At 39.9% G+C, this 24,194-nt stretch overlaps 1 protein-coding gene across 1 annotated transcript in view; it reads left to right on the plus strand.

Annotated features, from left to right (window-relative positions):
- Positions 1–24,194, plus strand: part of LOC124260749 (fibrillin-1-like) — a 105,241-nt gene that overhangs the window by 77,869 nt on the left and 3,178 nt on the right. Inside the window, exons 10-22 of the mRNA XM_046695061.1 lie at positions 1,437–2,108; positions 3,414–3,548; positions 4,783–4,923; positions 8,092–8,232; positions 8,520–8,660; positions 11,837–12,028; positions 13,623–13,765; positions 19,359–19,537; positions 20,787–20,857; positions 21,647–21,796; positions 23,346–23,376; positions 23,643–23,677; positions 24,096–24,186. Coding sequence (XP_046551017.1) covers positions 1,437–2,108; positions 3,414–3,548; positions 4,783–4,923; positions 8,092–8,232; positions 8,520–8,660; positions 11,837–12,028; positions 13,623–13,765; positions 19,359–19,537; positions 20,787–20,857; positions 21,647–21,796; positions 23,346–23,376; positions 23,643–23,677; positions 24,096–24,186 — 2,122 coding nt within the window. The remainder of the gene's footprint in view (positions 1–1,436; positions 2,109–3,413; positions 3,549–4,782; positions 4,924–8,091; positions 8,233–8,519; positions 8,661–11,836; positions 12,029–13,622; positions 13,766–19,358; positions 19,538–20,786; positions 20,858–21,646; positions 21,797–23,345; positions 23,377–23,642; positions 23,678–24,095; positions 24,187–24,194) is intronic.

Consider the following 24,194-nt stretch of genomic DNA (forward strand, 5'->3'; position numbering starts at 1 on the left):
TGACCACCCTCACTTGGGTATAATGTGTGAAGCCCATTTCAGATGTCTCCCGCCGTGATATTGCAGAAATATTGCTAAAAGCGGCGTAAAAAACATACTCACTCGCTCGCTCTTTGATCACTGTTCCAAATTCAGAATCTATACGTACACCTGTCTGCTCATCAGTTCATCTGCCGGTACATCTATATCCTCCTATCTTTTCCCCATCGATCTACTACATGTAAGATGTAAAGAAATCCACAAAATAATGACAACACGAATTTCCCTGCAACGCGTTTCAACGTTTCCTTCGGGGACTCACTTTTCCTACAGTTACAGATTATACTGAGGCGCAATGACAAACGCTGTGATGATATACTATAACCCTACATATACTAGGGGATATGTATATTTTTCATCCTGTCATACAAAAAAGAAGCAATTCATATGGCTAACCAAGGCGTGTCCGCATGATTGTATTAAATATATAAATGGTTGTCTACAAGGAACACACGGAACAGAAATCACCAATCTATCAACCATTACCCGTATATCCCCCACTCGGCTGGACAATACGGCAACTAGTTTTCATGTACTACTCCTTTCTGCTTATAACGCCAACCAGGGGCGGTGGGGTAGTCTAGTGGTTAAAGCATCCGCTCGTCACGCCGAAGACCCGGGTTCGAATCCCCACATGGGCACAATGTGTGAAGCCTATTTCTGGTGTCCCCCGCCATGATATTGCTGGAATATTGCTAAAAGCGGCGTAAAACCATACTTACTCACTCACTATAACGCCAACCACTAGTAGCTGTAAAATATAAGCTCTGCTCGTCAGTACGTCAATATAAATGCAGATTCTTTAATTCTTAATTTTGTTTAACATTCTGTACATTTACAAACATACCAAGGTGGTATTTTGGTAAAGTCATGTCCACTAAATGTTCTTTATAAAGTATTTTGTTTTTTTGTATCCTGTAACCAGGTTTTTTGTAATTGGTTTGTTGAGCGGTATTGATTTAAGGATGTTTTAGTTATTATTTCTCAATATATATATGTTGAAGCCGTGTACTCTCTTTTCACAGATTCTTCTTCTATCTACATATCCATTCATTACATTCCGGGTTAGAATTGATCTTCAGTAACCCATGCTTGTCGTAAGAGGCGACTATCGGGATCGGTTGGTCAGATTCGCTGACCAAGTTGACACATATCCCAATTGCGTAGATCGATGCTCATGCTGTTGATCACCGGATTGTCTGGTCCAGATTATTATACAAGCCGCCGCCATATAGCTGAAACATTGCTGAGTGCAGCTTTAAACGTCATCCAAATCAAACCTTCACATTCTAGCTGCTTGTATTTATATATACATTCATCCATCTCTGGTATTAATGTGTCCTTTATCGTTTTTAAATCAACTATAAACTATAACCTCATTTTTGTTTGCATTTCAGGGAAAATAGGTGACGCAACATGCTTCATTGATGCTGACTGTTCAGATGCAGTTGCTAATAGCAACTGTACATCTCGTGTGTGTCTGTGCAACTCTGGTTACCATGTAAACTCCAAGAAAACCACGTGCAGCATGCGGAGGATCTACGACACCACATGCCTCATGGACTCCGACTGCAACGACGTCGTTCCCAGCAGCCACTGTGTTGGAGGCGTGTGTTTATGTCAGCTTGGTCACAGCGTAAACAAGAAGAGAACAGTTTGCACTAAACGTCGAATTTACGACACCACTTGTGAAAAAGACATTGACTGCAGCGCAGCGGTTGCTAAAAGCAACTGTACAGATAACACGTGCTACTGTAATTCCGGTTACTATAGCAACAAATTCAATGATACCTGTACGAAACGTAAAATTGGAGACACTTGCTCATTGGATACGGACTGTGATTCTGCCGTTGCCATGAGCGCATGCGTGGAATCTAAATGCACGTGCTTATCGGGATATCAAGTAGATGATACGAAGACAATGTGTTCAAGGAGGAAGATATTCGATGCTACGTGTACGGTCAACTCTGACTGTTATGATGCGGTTGCCCATAGTAACTGCTCCCGTGGGATATGCAAATGTGATTCGGGTTATCATGTTTCTACCAACAAGACTTTGTGCATTCTGAGTGAGTAGTGAAACTGACCCAAGCCATTATTTTAACTTGAGTTTTGGACCCCCTTTAACAAAATTACAGCATTATCACGAAGGGGGACACCAGAAATGAGCTTCACACATGTTATCCACGCAGTGAATCGAACCCGGGTCTTCGGCGTGACGTGCGAACGCTTTAACCACTAGGCTACCCCATCTCCCCTATGTATTCTCACTTGAAACTCCTTTAACTGGAACAGATACCTCTCTGCGTAGATCTTGTGAGATCGCTTCTGGTACACCGCAAGCGTTTAATATTTTGACTTACACTTGCCCTTGCGTGTGTCCTTGATGCAATCAGATGTCACTGTTCAATACCTGATATGTATGATTGTTTCACTCGCGAAAAGACTACTGAAGAGATTCTACAATGCCACTAAAGCCGCATATATTGTAATGTGACTGCTTTGTTACTGAAGAGTTTGCAAATGAGAGTCAAATATTACTTCGAAGTATTATTGTTACATACCTTTTACGAAATATTTACATTTTGGCGTCTCATTTTTTCATCTTTGAATTTAAAAAAAGATATATCATATTCGTATGCAAGGAACTTTCATTTTCAGTGCATTCAATCACGGTATTGCCAGACATAAAAACACCTTTGGTTAAATATATACTTCCCATCAAAAGTTTAGACTCACTAGTGTAAATATAGCCACTTATTTCAGTCAACTATTCTATACTAGATTTTGCAAAATATTCCATACTGTTCAAAGGTACTGTTTGCACATGAACTGATGTATTGTAAAACAAATTCGGTGAGTTGAAAACTTATTGTCATGAGTTCAAGAAATGATGAAACTCAGTGGAAATTGGTGAATTCTTAACAAAACTTTACTCCAAAACGCAGCTGTTCACATGCATGATATTTGCACATGCTTTTTCAGCAATTTGATGCATGGTCCTCATGCAATTCATCTGCATGAGGTTTTCAGTTGGTTCCCCCAAGTTAGTGGAGAAATTCATCTTCGATGTAACCATATATCTATACATAACGTATAGTGAGTGTTTTCAGTAAGTCTAAACTTTAGATGGGAAGTATATGTTGAGACATTATTGGAATATTAAGTTTATTCGAGATTTCATGCAAATAATCTGAAATATGAAGCAATACTCATTTGTTCGAAGAGAAATAATTCCATTCTTTATTTGAATTAGCTGTCACGCTACGAAAATTTGCCTCTTATTTCCATGATCTTTCCAACGTTGGAAATGTGTTTTTCGTCCGGTGTTATACCAATAGGTAATAAAATGCTTTTTGTTAATGTTCTTCCAGGAAAGATTGGAGATGCTTCCTGTGTCATTAACTCAGACTGCAATGCCGCCGTACCACACAGCTGGTGTAGCGAGGGAATATGCACGTGCGACTCCGGATATGACGTCACACACTTGAAGACTGCGTGCGTCAAGCGTAAGTTAACCAGCTGACAGCGCCGGTTGAGAAGCTTTGGAGGAACACTCATTGAAAATATTGTTCATTTTCTACATGTTGTTGATCATTTTAGTTTCTTGGGAGCAAATGAGATTACCTGTAGTTTTTGTTCTTTATAAGCAGTTAATTCTTTATGAGCAATACATCTGCGCAAGCGAATAATACAAATTGGACATGCTTTTATAATTTCGCTTACAGTAACCCTTGTTTAAATAGTAACTAATACTTACTTTTCAGTTGAATTTGCAGAGAGGCCTACCATCTTAGTTTTGCAATAGGATAACCAAGTTCAGGAGATTTCGTAAACGTACAGACACCGCTGCATGTTTTACTATTTTCACAAGTCCGGAGAAACCTCGCTAATTTGGACCCATTTAAATCGGAAACCCTACAGTCAGTTAATTACTATTTGGAGAATCACGCTGTGGTTCAAGGAACTCTGCTCCACAGCTATTATCGTTTCTCCGGACATGTATTAATTCAAACAGGTGATATTCCGGACTCGCATAATCCGAACAGGTGGTAATTAGAACTTGTCATCAAGGATCATGTTAATCCGGACTCTTGTTAATTCGGACGAATTCTTTGGAAACAGTACCGTTCTGATTTGTAAGGTTTCACTTAATACAGATATTTTTCTGTACATGTAAAATCAGACATACGTGCTTCCAAAATCTTCATGTGGAAATTTCTTAAAGCTTGAAGCTACCTAACCTTTGATTAAAGGATTTTTGGCAAACGTTGGTAACGGACATAGAGAAAACGATAAGTTCGATCTTTTGATGTAGAAGTAAATGCAGAAGTGTGATATTTGTTACGTGAATTGTCCCTGGCTTGGTTATTTTGCTTTGACAACATCATAACCTTTTCAACATTCATTATTGACCTCATTTCAGGACAAGGGATGCCTCACTTACAATGTGTGTATTGCGTCCCCACGCTATTGCCACAAGAACATTTGTCAAATACTCGTTTTGTTCGACGTTAAGACAATAATCTTTTGACTTCATCCCCTTGAACTAGTCAAAGAATTCGAAAAATCGCAACAGTGTGGATTCAAGTTTTACGTAGTCAAACCAGTAGAACTTCATTGGTCGAACACCGCCTTTAAAGTCAAACAACGATTGATTTGTGTTCATTAGGACATAGCGTGGGTCGAAAGGTTTCTACTAATATGTGTGGTTTTAGTTGCTCAGCAGAAAGTGTTTTCTAGGTCCTTCGTATTTGAGTGAGAGGTGCTATTTCTTCGACCAGTGTCGGCATATTCACCCCAAAAGCTATTGTGATGCTAACGATGCCTGTGTTTGTCCTCGTGAACACTTTGTTCTTTTTGACAACATCACGTGTCAGCCATGTAAGTATGATTTTAGTACTGTATATGTATATTAACAGTAGGTTTTGGGGAATTTATGTAATAGTGAAACCCCGTTTATCCGAAACCCTTTAAGCCCTATCCGTTTTTCTTCTTAAATTCGATATTTTTTCATAGCAAGGTCCATATGGACACCTTAATGCATAACCGTGATTACCTACAATGGGAGATAACATTAAGACAGAACTGTGCGGATCAAAGGGGGTTTTGATTTAAACATATTTTATTCACAAATGTGAAAGGGATTGGGGACAAGTTATCCAACTTAAAATACCCGCTCCCTAATATTTACATACATACAATTTCAATTATATACATCTTAGGAAAGAATACGGAGAAGAGATAGGAAAGTAAAAGAGAGAAGAGAGGAAGGGACTCGACTTATGTGGGGGTTTCACTGTATATTCGATGCTCACATTTTGACACAACGGCCAATTAAGAAAGTCACATGTTTAAGTTATTTATCAGTGTGCTATGACTTTTCAGCCCAATCTTTTTACGCCAAACGTCATCCTGCATTATACATTACATTGTCATATATTCTTTTACAATCTTGCATTAACATGTGCTTGTTTAACCGACACGTTTCATAAACCACACCTCGTCTAACACGAACATTTGTCAACTTTTAAGCAATATCAGTAGGAGTTAAACGTGGAAAAATTGTTTGTTGTCATTCAATGGTTTAAGAATACTTTAAATACTTAATCAAGAGGCTAGAACTACGTTAGTATGGAAATAAACAAGTTCCCTCGTCAGTCATTATATCTCCAAATTCTCAAATGAGTAAAACATGACGAGGAATGAAAATTATGCCAATTACAAGGAGTGTCCACCTTGCATGAATCATCTAAATGTTGGCGCAAATGTGCAAAACGTTTTGCATATCGATACAACTGTTTCTGACAACTGCACTACGGTTGCAAACAGGTGCAAGGAGCGTGCAAACATTTTAAGGAAGCATGTAATTGTCATAATTAAACTGGCTTCAGTATGATGATCCTAAATAGATCATAAACACGAAAATATGTAATCACCTGCCTCAGCTATGCATTTGAAATTGCAAATTGATTGCGTTATGCTGTGAGTATTTGCTTCTTTAAAATGACCTTTGACAGCAGATGCACGTTAACGTCATTTGTTCGAGATTGATGGTGCTTTAATGATTTCTGATGAATCGCAGTGCCAGGCAGTGTTTAACTTGGACGACCTGATCCGAGGAGTGCTTTGGTTAGGGTTTGGTATCTCATCTAAGACATTCCAGTTATCGCCTTTGAATTGAAGAGACATGATCCATTCCATGTTGAAGCGAGAGATAATTTCGACTAGGATTTCATGATCAAATATATAATTGTATATTTTCTTCACATTACATCAAAATATTGTCAGGATTTTTAAGTTTCGCTCCCAACAGATGTTTGATAAAATACCACACACGAATATTTCGAAAGTGGTTCTAGTATGGTTGTGACGTAGCTGTTGACTCTCTTTGACATTTCTTTGATGTCTTGTTTCCCTAATAGAGACGCAGATAAATACAGACTTGTGTGTAATATTGCTATCACAAAATAGACAGGTGATACTGTTTACTTAAAGGAGCATTATTTTTTTTATCACTGGAAACTAAAGATTTAATGTTTGGAAGTGCAATGCAAACATGAATCTGAGGCACCGTAATACCAAATGTCACTCAGTAAACTGCGCTTATAACGAACACGTTTATATCGAACTGACAGATACATAGAACACGCTTATAACGAATTGATTGATATATGACCCGTTGTTTGTCCTGATGTGTGATTTTGTTGAAATGCGTATGACGAACTACGGTTGTAACGAACCAGAATATGTAGACTAGTCCATTTATATTCGTTATAACCGAAGTTTACCGTATGTCATTATTGTTCTTTGATAAGAGATTGAGTGATTACATTTTACGCCGCTTTTGTCACTATTCCAAAATATCACCCGAAATGGGCGTCACATATTGTACTAATGGCGAAACGAACCCTTCAACCACTTGGCTACCCACCGTTTCGTTCTAAGTGAGTGAGTGAGTTTAGTGTTACGCCGCACTCAGAAATATTCCAGCTATATGGCGGCAGTCTGTAAATAATCAAGTCTAGATCAGACAATCCAGTGATCAACAGCATAAGCATCGATCTGCGGCATTGGGAACCGATGACATGTGTCAACCAAGTCAGCGAGTCTGACCACCCGATCCCGTTAGTTGCCTCTTACGACAAGCATGGGTTACTGAAGATCAATTCTAACCCGGATCTTCACGGGTCCGTTTCGTTCTATACGTAAAGTAATATAATATAGTCAGTGCAAAAGAATACCATGTCTTGACTATAATCAGAAACAAATTCCGTTTGGTGTAAAGAGAAAAATAGCTAGGAAATTTATTAAAAATGGATCACTAGAACTAAATTATTCGCGAAAAGGGTAAGCATGTCTTGCTCTACCTAAGCACATAATACATGATTCCAGGTTCATTTTTAAAATATTCATATACGCGTGGGGAAATAATAAAAATTATATATTTAACGTGACGTGTTTAAGAGTTTGGTCACTTAACGTCATACACGAACAGATGGGGTAAAGCTATTCACCATTTAACTTTTAAACATACATGTTAGTACAGGTCTTTAACGTTAATAAGACCAAGTACGATATTACATCTCAGTTTTAACATTATATAAGAATCGCATATAGGTTATTTCTACGTCATTAAAGTTTATACACACATTATAAGCTGTTATACTGTTACGACTGTTGACAGTCCATCGTATTCACCATTTAACTTTTTAAACATACATGTTAGTACAGGTCTTTAACGTTAATAAGAACAAGTACGATATTACATGTAAGTTTTAACGTTATATAAGAATCACATATAGGTTATTTCTACGTCATTAAAGTTTACACACACACTATAAGCTGTTATACTGTTACGACTGTTGACAGTCCATCGTTAACGTTATTCTCTTACGGTGACTCACCCGTGGACAAAACCTTTTCAACATTTATAAGACATATCTCTCAAATACAGTCGAATGTCCGATTCCGACTGGTCTTAACATGACAGGAATACCATAGAACAACTGTTCATCAAATAGATGCTTGTAATTATTTACTATGGATCAGATCCTGTGCAGTTGAACGACTACTGCAGTATGCCTTCCCAGTGCTTCACGGCCATCAGCAACAGCTACTGCAGCAGCAACTACACCTGTGTCTGCGACGATGGATACTTCCCAGACACAGACACTAATGCCTGTCGAAAATGTAAGCATTGACGTTAGCGTGTTGGAATACTTATGTTGAAGATCCATGACTCTAAACGTCTCCTTACAATGTTCTGGTATGTTTTTATTAACGCGAAAACCTGTTGACATGTTCCTCTTCGAAATCTGGGTCGTTCCACCCTTCGTGTTTTTTCTAACTATATCGCTGAAGGAATGTTCCTTAACAGACATGAAGGAGGATCTTTTCTCTTTAGTCACACATGGCCTCATTAGCCTAAAAGCAATACTCTTTAATCATGTTAGCATGTACTGTTTGTTTTACCTTAGACCCGGTGTTGTTGGGCGACAGATGTCTAGAAGGTTGGCACTGCAGCAAAACATTGAACCATTCGGAGTGCTCATCAATCCAGAACTGTTCCTGTGTGTATGGCTACACACCGGTCGAAAACAACACCCTTTGTGTTGAACGTAAGTGGATTAGGGTGTGTATGTGTGTTGGGGAGTTGGTAAATAGGTGATCTGGTTGATGGTTACTGAAGTTCAGAAACACAGGTAAGACTGATGCTTCTTTTGAAAGAACACATTATAGTACTTTGGGATGTGTGTCACATTCTCAGACTGAGGCATCTAGATCAGTTACGAGTAGTATTGGGAATCGGAAACCACATCCACTATCGATCATCGGAGGACTTGTGGTGAACGATTATCGTCTATAATCAAAATATATACATTTTTAATGTAATCACCAATTTTAAGCGTTTTTCCCCATGTTTTTTCTAATTAATGTTTTTTTTATAACTAATACTGTCATGCAATGACATGCACGCATGCAAGTAAGACACTGGAATTGTAATTAAACAAAAACGTGGTTAAAATTTTACAATGCGCATAGCATTACGCTGTTGAGCGCATGTTTGTTCGTAAATTTTCATCAAATTAAATGGTTAGTATACTTAATTCAAGGGTGTTATAAAAAAGCAAAACAAAATTCCGATTAATCAAAATATTTTTTTACAATCGATAATAATTTTTTATCCTTCTTTCGATCGATTTTCGATTTTTTCGATCATCGGAACACGACTAGTTACGAGATTAGCAGTGCCATGAAATCGATAGATATAGATATAATTGTTTGTCACGGGTAATGGCAGACTGGTTTGTCAGGGGTAATGGTAGACTGGTTTGACACTGTTGATGTGGTACTTGTTTGTCATGGTGATATTATACTTGTTTGTCACGTGTAATATTAGACTTGCTCGTCACGTGTGATGGGGATACTTGTTTGTACGATTTGTTACAACGGTCTTTATTCCACTGAGCGTTACCCTGTATCGAGTATGGCGTTAAAGGCACTTCTTGCGCTACCTGTTTAGATGTCTGAGGATACGCACGATTGGAAATTGTGTGCATTATGTCGACGGTACAGACTACATGTACATGTATTAACATTATACATGTCTCAGCTTACCCAAAACATTCACAGTGCTAAAGTACGCCTAAGTAGAAGATTAGGAGTGGCTTAGAATACCGCTTGCCACCAGCTGCGTGGTATATCCATTTGAAACCTGCGTTTTGACATAACTGTATCCACAGACGAATTGTGAACGTGTACATTACCTATATGGCCATCCGTCAGACCGACAACCATATGTTCAGTGCATGGCTAAGAAATGTACATGCTATACATTCCGAATATGACCATTGATATGTATGCAGACATGGACTCAAATGTAACGAGCGCAACGCGTGTTCAAATATATGGTGCGCTGTTCGAGCCATACGCTACGTCCGGGGTAATTCGACGTTAAGCTCGTTCAGTTTTTCACATTGATGTGCACTTAATTGCAATGCGATAGGCGTACGACAGATGTTACTTTCGGTGTTGAGGAATCCGAGTGTACTCCATGTTTCTATGCTATTTCCGGAAGCAAACTACAACAAGCATCTGGGTGTATTTAACAGTTGGCTTATATTCGTAAAATAACACCTGGATATTATCAACAATACTAAGACGACCAGAACCTGCCGAAACACTAGAGGCATGAAGAAGCTGGTTATAAAGAGCATGTAAAAGATGCAGCTAATGGCGTCGTCGTAATTGCATCGCATCAGAAGGGTTTGACCATCCCACAATAATAAATAATCCTTGTCATTACTTTTCATAAGAAGATATTTTAATGAGTAGCATATGTTTTGTATTGGCTTTTTCGAATCTTTTCCGTCGATAACATGCTTATAATGATGTTTTAATGTGCTCATGCCTTAGAATGATATGGGCATGTGTTGACTTGACCGACGTGTATTAGTTCCACATCAGTGAGGATGAGGCAAATAAGTTCATCTTTTAAAACAGTTTTTTTTTAAGAAATTCAGAAAATAAATAACTTGGTACTTCAGAAGACCAACAGACACTGTTCACATACATAACATCTGTTTTGTACGAAAAGGGTTAATTTTTGGGAATGGACCTGGATGATTGAACCTGTAGCATCAGCTACAAGGTACTGTGTGTGAGTGAGTTTATTTTTACGCCGCGTTTAGCAATATTCCAGCAATATCACGGCGGGGAACACCAGAAATGGGCTTCAGCCAATGTACCCATGTGGGGAATCGAACCCGGACCTTCGCCGTGACGAGCGAAGGCTTTAGCCACCAGGCTACCCGACCGCCTCAGGTACTGACTGTGAATGAGTGAGTTTGTTGAGTTTAATGCTGTATTAAACTGTTATATCATGGCGTGTCAGCTTGGTGTGTTGGGAAATCACGAAGTGATGCAGATGTAGATGGTTACTACCTTGGTTAAAGCGAACGAAGCAGGTATATAGTGTGCTTGCTTAAAACTGGCTTAGCAAAATAACAGTCGACATGTAGAGAATCGAACCCGGGTGTTCGGCGTTACGAAGGATTGATTTTATCTCTAAGCAACTGAACTGTAACAGTTCAGAATCAATATAATACGGTTTGGTTGGTTGGTTGTTAAACGCCGCACTCAGCAATATTCCAGGTATATGGCGGCGGTCTGTAACATTACTAAAAAATCGAGCCTGGATCAACAGCATCGTTCTACGCAATAGGGATACGATGACATTTGTCAACCAAGTCAGCGAGCCTGACCACCCAATCACGTTAGCCGGCTCTTACTACAAGCGTGGGTTACTGGAGACCAATTCTAACCCGGATCTTCACGGGTTATACGTTTTGACTTTCACTTCAACGCATAGAGGAACATCGGTGGTTCGATGGCTGAACGTTATTCCGAGTTATTCCTAGAAACGCTACTATATAGTACTTGTTGTTTCCCTGCCTTGTTCTTGGCATTTAGAGGATGAAGCAAGAACCGGTTGACTCGTAGTCCGTTCACTTGGTCTGGGTGGGAATCCTTGGGGAGCTACCGCATGGTATCTGAATTGGTTTTCTCTATGGAACCTAACTAAGTGAAGTAAGTTTATCTTTTAAAATAGTTTTTGGAAGAACGGATAACTTGGTACTTCGAAAGACACATAGCCTCAAATACTGCACACATACAATGATTTCCACACAAAGAGAGACACCTAGGAGGGCTTACTTCATTTGGCCAAGTAGATATAGCGTATGCTCGGGGTTCGATACCACTGTTACCATTGATATTTTTCTTTTCGCTTCAGGTCCACACATTCCACCTTTTTACATTCCACGGACGCCTCCCCCGAGGCTGTGTGACCCGAGTGACCAATGGAAATGCAACAGCGACAACAACAGCATGTGCAGTTTGCCTCTGGGTCCAATTCCGATCACCAGCGGTATATGTCGGTGTATGGCAGGATTCGCCTCCTCTCACAGAGATGAACCATGCCAAGGTATACAACTGTGTAGTCAAGACAATTTAATGTGTGTAGCAATGATTAAATATGAAATAGGAGGACATTGTCGCAATTTTCTCCTTTTCAATGATAGACAAAATGTGTCTAAATTAACTTTGTTTACAATGTGTCGCATAGTCACGTGTTGCGCGGATATTTTCCTAGGTTTAATCTGAAATCAATAGAAAATGTTGTGGTGACGATTACGGCCCCTCGGGCGCCTTCATGCATAATTATAGATCTGATCATGCTTTGTTGATTATTCCATATTTTGGAATGACAATTTTTAAAATCTATTTCATTATCTATATGGTTCATGACAACATAACGCGATGTGGCATGTGATGACGTCAAACCATTATCCTTTTATAATATTGATATGTTCTTTTTGTCATATTTAATTATTTTCAAATAGAAATTAAATCCAAGTTCAAAGAGGATATATTTCTTTGAACATGTAAGGGAGTATATTGTGAACACGAGGTAATGTGCAAGATATGACTTCAATATACCCCATACAGCTGAATTTGTTAGACATCAGAATGAGAAAGTAAGATTCTTTATGGATGACAACCTCTTTATTACATATGATGGAACATTTCGGTATAGATTCTTATACCGTGGTCAAGCAACAGTCTCCATAAAGTATCTTACTTTCCTATTACTCACCAACTTATAAAATGCCAATCAAACAGCTCATTCAGAATGGCAAGCACAGTCCTGTCTCAGAATCAACTGCAGGACTAGTTGCGAGACATCATTAAACAGTTTGGCTTTTAAAAACAAAACATATGTATTCTTGGGTATTGCTGAAATTAGATTGTAATTTGAATTGTGTGTCAATATATAACGGTAACGATATGGATTCACCAAACATGTACATATAAGCAAAAATAAGTTTGTTATGAATTCGTGAAATTTTGTTATGGATAACAACAATTATAAATAATATAGTGCGATCTACAAAAACATCACATATTTGTGTTGTTATGGTGGTGTAATTCATCTGTATCCCACGACAAATATATTTAGTGAGACAAAGAAGTTTGTTCATAAACATATATACCTGGTTTGTCTCATAGCACATATTTCTTTTGAAACAAGCAAGAAAAACAAGTATTCAGAACCTTGCCAAAATAAACATGGTGTCAGACACTATCGATTCCAGCCAAAATTGTGCAGACTTTGACGGCACGGATATGCCAAGCTTATGACGCAAGCTGGACTCACGATCATTATGGAATGTTTGCTGTTCTTTGAATATATTTTATACTCGAGGAGTGGTAACGAGGTTTTGCTGACTAAAAGTCGGTTAATATAAAGTCTTCGCCCGTGTTCATTTTGCTTATAATGTTAATATGAAATGTAGATTATGCAATGAATTTAATGAGACTGTCCAACACCTTGTCAGTGGATGCCTAGCGTTGGCACAAATACAGAATCTTAAGCGGCATGATGGGTCGTTCCATTACTCAGAGGAGCTGGTCTGTCCATGCATATTTCTTCTTAGTTAACCATTTTTCGTTCCGATCAACTATCTGATAACGCAACACAACGGTGTTTAAATGTATTTAACTTTCACTTGTTTCAGCAACCCAGTCCTATCACGTCTCATTCAACATTACCATGGAGGCCGGCACATACGATTACTTGCCCATCACATTCCACCCTAGTCTTGCCAACAGAAGTTCTGATCGATACTCCGAGATGAGGTCAAGGATAACGCTGGTTGGGGTACGTAGAATGCGACATCGTCTCTGACGTCTACCCGTCATTTTCTTTCGTTATCATCATCGTCGTAGTGATGGGAATAGTATACTACAACTATAAAGAGAATGGATATTACGAACTGGTGGATATGTCGATCGTTTCGTTGGGATACAGCCAATTGCTGTAACTTGTTTGAGTGGCATTTTAGAAGTTGAGACGTACAGTATATAACAAGTTTTATGGATAACAACTTCTTTATTTTCGTGAGTGCGACGTTTCGATACAGATTCTTGTACCGTTGTCAAGCAAGAGTGATACATGAAGTGTAGGAGCTGCATATATATACTGTATATAACAATGAAACAACATAATAGACAAAGGAAACAACATAATTGCCATGATTGGCTAAGCAGTAAGCTGATGAAGCCAGTAAGTACATAAAGGATAGTGAATGGAAGCCAGAGATGTAGTTACAATGAGATGTTTATACAATGGATGCGAAGTTTATACAATAGACTGGGCTTGGTGGAGGAGTGGATCATAAGCAGATGGAATGAAGTATCCTTGGTCACGGTTGATGGTAGGCTTGTGGCGTTTGATGTGAATGGCTTCTGTGAGCTTGCGTTTAGTGAAGTCCGTTTAGACATCGCCCATCTCAACAGCCAACATCCCCGCATCAAATTCACCATTGAAACAGAGCAGAACAACCAACTACCTTTCCTTGATGTCCTTGTGTCCCGCACCGCCTGCAACCAACTCCAGACCTCCGTGTACAGAAAACCAACTCATACGGATCAATACATCCACTACAACTCCAACCACCCACCTAAAGTCAAGACCGGCGTCATCTCCACATTGACCAGAAGAGCCAAAAACATCTGCTCAACAAACCTACAGGAAGAAATTGGACACCTGAGGAAAGTCTTTGTGGAACGCAAACCGCACCCACCTGAAATAGTCAACAGAACCATCGAAGCAACGCTTTCACCTCCTGCCAAAAGATCTAAACCAGAATCAGGCCTCCCCCATCAAGATATCCATTCCCTACATTGGTAAGCCATCACACCAAATCAACTTGACTCCTGAAACAACAGGCAGGAATAGATACCACTACCTTCTCAGCGTCCTCCAGCCTCAACAACCTCCTCCATGCCAACGGAAGAAAACAACCCACCGTCAACAACAACAACCCGAAATGTGTTATTTACAAAATAGACTGTGATTGTGGACAATGCTACATAGGTGAAACATCCCGACCCATCAACACCCGAGTCAAAAGAACATCGCACCTCTGTTTGCTAATTCCGACACCAAATCAGCTATCTCTGACCACATCAAAGCCAACCCTAATCATCAAATAGAGTGGTCCGACATCACCATTCTCGCCAACAACCAAACGGACTTCACTAAACGCAAGCCCACAGAAGCCATTCATCAAACGCCACAAGCCTACCATCAACCGTGACCAAGGATACTTCATTCCATCTGCTTATGATCCACTCTCCACCAAGCCCAGTCTGTTATTGTATAAACTTCGCATCCATTGTATAAACATCTCATTGTAACTACATCTCTGGCTTCCATTCACTATCCTTATGTGTACTTACTGGCTTCATCAGCTTACTGCTTAAGCCAATCATGGCAATTATGTTGTTTCCTTTGTCTATTATGTTGTTTCATTGTTATATACAGTATATATATGCAGCTCCTAGACTTCATGTATCACTCTTGCTTGACAACGGTACAAGAATCTGTATCGAAACGTCGCACTCACGAAAATAAAGAAGTTGTTATCCATAAAACTTGTTATATACTGTACAGCATCTTAAGCGGCATGATGGGTCGTTCCTATACTCAGAGGCCAAATTATTGTGACATGGAAACTTTTCGTTGGTAATCTTGTGAATGATTCTTTTTATTTGAACCAGACCATGTTAAAATATTAAGAAACATATTCCAGACACATTAACGTTCACTTTAAAGGGACCCGTGAAGATCCGGGGTAGAATAGGTCTTCAGCAACCCATGTGCTTGCCATAAAAGGCGACTATGCTTGTCGTAAGAGGCCACTAACGGGATCGGGTGGTCAGTTTCGCTGACTTGGTTGACACATGTCATCGGTTCCCAATTGCGCAGATCGATGCTCATGCTGTTGATCACTGGATTGTCTGGTCCAGACTTGATTATTTACAGACCGCCGCCATATAGCTGGGATATTGCTGAATGCGCCGTAAAACTAAACTCACTCACTCACTCACTTACTTTAAAGGGTCCGACAATATTCAATCAAATCACATACACGGCCTGAAGCAGCATCTAAAGTAGCCCAATATCATCAAGGCGGGAGCATCTGAAACCAGATTCGCACATTGCACACATGCTTTGAATCGCATCTGGATTATGGGCTTGAAATGATTTAATGATGTAATCGTCAAATAGTACAGTGCATCACGGTCCCTTAAGCCAGAGAACCCGTAAGTAACTTTCATGGTGTACATATGGACATGCAGATACATCAATTAACATGAATACCCGAAATAATTTAATTGCTTTTCTCTGTCTCTGGATAGTTGGCTAATACGTATCGTTTATCATGGTAGTTATAACCTGAATACCATGTGTGAGAGATGGAGCTGTATGGCGAGTTAGTATTCCATAAACTATATAACTTTTCCTTTGAAGTTATCACGCTAATTTCAATCTGAAGAAAGAGCATTCTCGTTTGCACAGTTCTGTCCATGCATATTTCTTCTTAGTTAACCATTTTTCGTTCCGATCAACTATCTGATAACGCCCTGCAACACAACGGTGTTTAAATGTATTTAACTTTCACTTGTTTCAGCAACCCAGTCCTATCACGTCTCATTCAACATTACCATGGAGGCCGGCACATACGATTACTTGCCCATCACATTCCACCCTAGTCTTGCCAACAGAAGTTCTGATCGATACTCCGAGATGAGGTCAAGGATAACGCTGGTTGGGGTACGTAGAATGCGACATCGTCTCTGACGTCTACCCGTCATTTTCTTTCGTTATCATCATCGTCGTAGTGATGGGAATAGTATACTACAACTATAAAGAGAATGGATATTACGAACTGGTGGATATGTCGATCGTTTCGTTGGGATACAGCCAATTGCTGTATATTATCCGTAGGAATGCTAAGAACAAACTACGTTTATAACGAACTAAAGCTTGTGGTCCCTTTGAGTTCGTTATAACTGTTGTTTACTCTATTTCTTTTAGAAATGATTATACTATATTACTATAATATGGTCCCTTTGAGTTCGTTATAACTGTAGTTTACTCTATTTCTTTTAGAAATGATTATACTATATTACTATAATATGGTCCCTTTGAGTTCGTTATAACTGTAGTTTACTCTATTTCTTTTAGAAATGATTATACTATATTACTATAATATGGTCCCTTTGAGTTCGTTATAACTGTAGTTTACTCTATTTCTTTTAGAAATGATTATACTATATTACTATAATATGATCATTATTCCTTAGCACTGACAATTATAATAATGTTTATATGACAATCATATGAGTTGTCATTCCACTTCGTCTTCTTGTCACTAGTGGGTGGATTCTGTGCGGGGAGTAGAAGGTCGGTGGTTCCATTTTATCATATTTTGAAAGATGGTACTTTTCACCTTGTGCTCGACATTAGGAAATACAACAACGACTGGTCATTTCAGAGTCAGTATACGTTGTTTAACAATGATAAACTATCTCACTGAGCTAGTATTATAAATCCGGAAAAGTACAATCTTCCACACACATGCGCACACACGTCGTACACGCACACACGTGCATGATGTCACTATATAAGACCAATTGTCTTGAACGCTTAACCGCAATACCTCTCATCTCATCATACTAGATTGAATGACAGAGTGAAGCTTGATCTACCAGGTTTGACTGCCAAAGTATAAATTTCCTGTTTTTTATTAACCTCCATATGGAAGATGTCAAATTATCAATGATTTAACAATAATAAAAAATAATAATGTGATATTTGATTTCAGAATTGATTTTGAGAATGATGAACCATATACTGAACCACAAAAGAAATGTCGCACCGATAGCGGTTTCTTAAAGTACACACTTTAATTCACTCTAATTAACAATCAAAACTGAGGACTGAGTTCAAACTTGACAATTATGGTTAACACATTTTAGGGAATCACATTTAGAGTTCACACAAACAAATCACCAGAAATGGTACCATTAAGGTACCCCAAAGTCAGTATCGTGTGTGGCCTCCATGGGCATCCATGAAAGCGTTGCATCGTCTGAACATGGAATGAATTAGCCGGTTGATGTGTCATATACACTTGGGTCCATACTCTGTGAAATGCCCGGTCGAGTCCAGTAGCAGTTGTCGGCCTTGGTTGGAGGCCATTCAGTCTTCTTTGAATCTCATCCCAAAGGTGTTCTTTTGGACTTAAAGCCGGACTGAGTGCAGGCTATTCTAGGGTTTGGTGTCAGGTTGTCTTAGGAAGTCCAATGTTGCTCTGACAGTGTGGGTACTACCGTTGTCTTGCTGGAAGACGTGTTTTCTGTAACGTCCAAAATGTGGTGGGGTCTTTATGACTTAATAAATATAGGGAGCAGCTGTCATGTCATTCCCTCATCCTGGACCAAGATTCTGGAACACCACGGTGTCAACAAACTGGTTCACACCGATTTCACCCCACACTATGATGCTTGGACTGCCCCATGAGTCTCTTTCAAGAATACACTCATTGGAAAACAGTTCACCAAGCCTTCGCCATACTCTCACTCAGCTATCGACTGTCGAAACACAGTATCGGCTTTCATGAGATAAAAGCACAGTTCTCCATTGTCGATAACGCCAATTTCGATGCTGAGTTGCCCATTACAGTCGGTTTTGGCGATGATGAGCGGTGAGGACAGGACTTCGATAGGGTCTGTGACAGCAGAGATTTCTTCCGCGCAAACGTCGACGCTCTGTATCGGCATGATTGGTCACAACTGTTTCCGTCGCTGTCGGAAAGTGATCCTGCAGATGGTGGCGCACAATCTGTCGGTCTTGACGATGCGATGTTACTGAATGTCGCCCACTGCGTGAACGGTCCTGGATGTTGTTAGTGACCTCATACCACTCCTGCAGTCGGTAGATTGTCCTAACATGAACATAAATATGATTGGCTACCCTCTGTGCAGTCTGGACAACTTGCTATTGTCCCAAGACTTGGTTCCTCTGATCTCTCGTAAGTCGTGGCATGGTGATTGTGTCAAAACAAAAATGATTCCAGGCGAGTTTGGGACTCGCTTTAATTGGTAGGGTTGTCACGACATGCACATGCACGTGCATTTTCATTTTCTCGAATGTCATACGGAACCTTTTAAGATGTCTGCCTTTTTCGGTGCGTTTGGTCGATATGCTTTTTCATCAGAAAACACACTGATGTTGGTAATGACTGTCAATTTGGATTGAAACACATGTTAACAAAACGGTACAATCATAATAAAAACACCACCTTGCAAAAACAACATTTTGCATTTGATTTTGAAAAGCGACGTTTCTTTTGTGGTTCAGTATATAATGCGACCAGTGTTATATTCTATTTGTTTTACAGCTTGACAACATGTTCCGCAACGCTTCTCTCCCCTCCAAGTACCTGCGCAGTTCACTGCTCAATATCACCGATCTCCATCCGGGTCTTAATGTGTCCGCCGTTGTCCAGGTGACAGCCCGGAAGTACAACCCAATGAAGCCAAAGCTCATAGAAGATTTGTTAGTTCTATTAATAGAAAGGTGATATGCACCACACGACTTTGTTCCGCTATTAGTAGATTCAAGAGTCATCACATATATGTGTGTTAGAGCTAATTTGAATGAGTAAAATTTATTCATTGTTAAGTATTCCCCAAGTATTAATATTTACATTCTATTTCGAAAATATCAGTCTTCATAAGGGTGCTTTCGTGGTCTTTTGGAAGGTGAGCTGAAGGTCGATGGCTCCATCCCATTTGTTTCATACGTATAGACAGTGTGTACTTGTTGTTGCGCCTGGTGTTGAGTATTTGCCAAAGTATCAATATTACATTTTATTTCGAAAAAAACCCCAATCCATTCGTCAGTTTTATATGGGATGCCTCCGTTGTCTTTTGGAAAGAGAGCGGGAGGTCCTCGGCTCAATCCTGTCATACCAATAGGGGCGGTGGGGTAGCCTCGTGGTTAAGGCGTTTGCTCGTAGCGCCGAAGACCCGGGTTCGATTCCCCACATGAACACAATGTGTGAAGCCTTTTTCTGGTGTTCCCCGCCGTGAACATTGCTACAAGTGGCGTAAAACTAAACTCACTCACTCATACCAATAGTCAGTGTATACTTGGTGTTACCCTGCCTGGCGCCTGGTGTTGAGGGGACAGGACAAGGAGTCTTCGGCTGAGTCGAAGTGTACCGTGTCTGACTGGGGTATTCATGATAAGCTGCTGGGTTAAATCCCAACAGGCTATCACTATAAAACCGGCCCCTCTTTTGATAAGAAGTATCCTTGGATCAAACCACTGAACTTCCGCTCACCGGGCAGACACTTTATCAATAATTTATCTTTATCTTTACAACTGTTAAAATTTGAGAACAAAGAGAGCTTTTGTATGTATGTGTTCCTTATTAAGACGTATTGTATACACATTATAATGATGGATACTGAAACGATACATTTCCTTGTGGATGGTGGGATGCAGAAATGCTTCATGCATATTCGTACGACGTACGACGTCACAGGACCAATATGTGAGGCTTGTATCTTTTGTTCCCCGCCGTAATATTGCTGGAATATAGAGTAAAGACTGAGTAAATACAATATTTACTACCAGGGAAGGTAGAATACCCTAGTGTTGAACGAGTTCACTCGTCACACCGAAGACCCGGGTTCTATTCCCTACATGGGTACAATGTGTAAAGCCCATTTCTGGTGTCACCGCCGTGATATTGCTGAATTATGCTAAACGAGAACGAAAACACTCTTTGCTAAAACTTGTTTCAATACTGTTACATCAGGTCTTATGGCGAATTGGGACAGAGTCGGTTAAAAGTCGGCGCACCATATTTTAGTCACGTTAAAGTCAAAGGTAAGTTTTGTCGAGTAGAATATTGTACGAATGTATTGTGTATCAACACTGTAGTCATATCCTGATATTCGGAATATATTACTAAAAAATGTTAAGGACAACCCGATTCTTTGATATCGCTATAGTTAATAAGCCATGACATGATTCGAGCACTGTACTATACAATCATAAATTATGGTGGCCCTTAACTTCTTTTGTGTAGTATATCTATAGCGATAGCTGTCAGTAATCGAATATATATGTGGCAAAAGTATAACACGATGTCTTGATGTCAAATGGTAATTGGACGTAATGTATGTCCAAAGAAAATATCGTCATGGAAAACGTTTGTGTGAGATTGTACCTGGGTGCTGTTGTTCAAAACAACCTTAGTGAGGCTGTACCATCGATTCGTTGAATACAGTACATCGATTCAATGCTTACCTACCTTCTTTAGTGTTATTTTCAAAATAATTTTCAAAACAATCAAATCAGTCTTCCTTCCATTTTCTTTTCAACTGCACGTCTGAATGTATGTATTTATGAGAAAAAAACGTCGTGGCGTTGATCAGGAATCAGTTAGATCTCTGTGAATGATCAACCATTTTTTTTATTCTAAAAATTGTTCCATTAAATGCTATAAAGATAATTCTGCCTCAGGTTTTACAAAACAACAGAGCATGTCCTAAAATGTATTTCTTTTAAATCAGGCAGGGAAAACAGTTGTTTTGAAGATAAGTCCAAAACTATAAAAAAAAACCTGACACAATACATTCAGCGTTACTTAAAGCGTTGTACTGCTGTTTACAGACCTGGACGAATGCAGGCACAGCGACTACAACGACTGCGACCCCGGCTCCTGGTGCATCAACACCCTCGGGGGCTTCCTGTGCGTCTGTAGGTCAGTCTACGATGACGACTCCAGGAGACTTGGACTCAGGATGGGCAGAAAGTGTATAGGTAATAACGACTTCGTAATATAATCTATGTGAACTCATGATATAAGACTATCCGTTGACAAAGTGTATAATTACTTGAGGACCATATCACTATGGTAAAACGATATGGGCGTACTGAGGACGCAATGCCAAGGAGTAACAAAATCTCAGTCCAGAAACCAGTTCCTCAAAGTAGTGCTGCGGCTGTGTTAAGTGAGTGATTGAGTGAGTGAGTTTGGTTTAACGCCGCTTTTAGCAATATTCCAGCAATATCACGGCGGGGGACACCAGAAATGAACTTCGAATTCACACATTGTACCCAAATGGGGAATTGAATTCGGGTCTTCGGCGTGACGAGCGATCGCTTTAACCATGCACTAGGCTACCCCGCCGCCCCTTATGTGATGTTTTAAGTACGATCGTCTTAGCGCCGAGATTGCTTTGTAGAACACCGCTATTGTCCCACTTGCACTAAGCGATCTTAATGCTTAGACATGACAAAACATAGACTTTGGGATCAAAGCGCAAAGATCGCTTTGTGCAAGTGGGCCCTTGGTGATCTTAGCGCTAAGGTGACTGTAACCCCCATACCTTAACATAGGCGTACGACGGTCTTAACGGAAAGGCTGTTTTGAACAACGGCACCCTGGTCGTAATCCGCCTTTGTGGGAATTCTTGACAAGTGAGTGAGTTTAGTTTTACGCCGCACTCAGCAATACTCCAGCTATATGGCGGCGGTCTGTAAATAATCGAGTCTGGACCAGACAATCCAGTGGTCATCAATATGAACATCGATCTGCACAATTGGGAACCGATGACATGTGTCAACCAAGTCAGCGAGCCTGACCACCCGATCCCGTTAGTCACCTCTTACGACAAGCATGGGTTACTGAAGATCAATATTCTAACCCGGATCTTCACGGGTTGGATTCTTGACAAGGATAGGAACCTTATATCGCATGTATGTATATCATGAGATCCGCTTTAAGTGAAACCGTTGGTAAGATCTGGTGTGTTTGGTGAGTGCATGCCATTTTAGCAGGGGCTTGGCTCTAATGCACTGGTTTGCCCATTCAGACCTGTTTGCAGAGTTGGCTGACAGCGGGGTTAAGCAGCTCCTTGTCTCGTCGCCCGTGGTATAGATATTTTACATTGCGATACATTTAGTTGTTACCATGGAGAGTGCCCTGGGTTTTGATCATGCAGGCAACTACGTAAACATACCACACATAGTTTCCAGTGGTGATCCCCCTACCTCAATCAGTCACAAACAACCCTAGTCTCAGTGTAATAGTCACATGTCACATGTCAGTCCAGTTCATTCCGCTATATCCGGATTCGGCAAAAGGAATCATTGTATGATGGACGATTAATGGTTTCAAAAACTGTACGGATATATTATGGGACTAACAGAAACACATTTGGAGGGCATACGTTGCGATACCGTTCCTGATAGTTCGAATTCACAAGTTACGTTAAACGCGAGATGTGAAATAACCATTATTAATATGCATTTGATGTTGCGATATGAAAGACCTGAGGCAGCTAAAGAAGATTTCTTCTGCTTCCAGAACCAACAACAGCGGAATTACATCAAGAATCGTAAGTATTGTGGGGAACGTAAATATAACAAACGACGAAGGCTAAATTGCGCATGTATTTTCTGAATGTGAAGAAACAGGAGAGTTCAACGATCACCATCACCACCACCACCACCACCACCACCACCACCATCATCATCATCATCATCATCATCGTTGTCGTCAGTATGGTGATGGTGGTGAAGATGATGATGACTGAGTGACATTTTAATTTCCGTAATACTTTATAAGTATTATTTTTACAATTATTTAATGTTCTTATTGCAGCTGCGGAAGTGATAACTGTAAGACCAACTGGGAATGTAAGTGACGCTTATTATCAATCATACCTTTTTCTATTTATTTTTAGAATTTCGCTGTACAGCGTTAGTTTCATCAGGATCATCCATCATAGGTTCAAAACCCGATTTCGCTCTGATTCACTTGTATCAGCACCATACCCGTATCCGTACTTTCCAGCATCCCTGTCCGTTATGCTGCAATGCCGTTCTATTGCTGGAATATTGCTAGAAACGGTATAAAACATCATACATTCGCGGATTTTGAAAACAATAGGACGGTTTACCTTGGTGTTCATCTTAGGGTTTCCCCAGAATAGTATCGATGTTTCAGACACTGATATCGATTGTATTTTCAAACCTAATGCTCATCGCAACAACTTTCATTGTGGTATGTACATATCTTGTGCTTCATCACTATCACACCTGAATGTATTGGCAGTTGTTGGGCTCACCTTGGCCGCCTTCTTCCTGGTGTTGCTCTTCCTGATCGTGTATGAAATCATTACAAGGAAAAGACAAATGACAGCCAGGTGAGTTA

Source organism: Haliotis rubra, unplaced genomic scaffold, assembly GCF_003918875.1.
Source record: "Haliotis rubra isolate DU_JTF1 unplaced genomic scaffold, ASM391887v1 Scf773, whole genome shotgun sequence".
NCBI lineage: Eukaryota > Metazoa > Mollusca > Gastropoda > Lepetellida > Haliotidae > Haliotis > Haliotis rubra.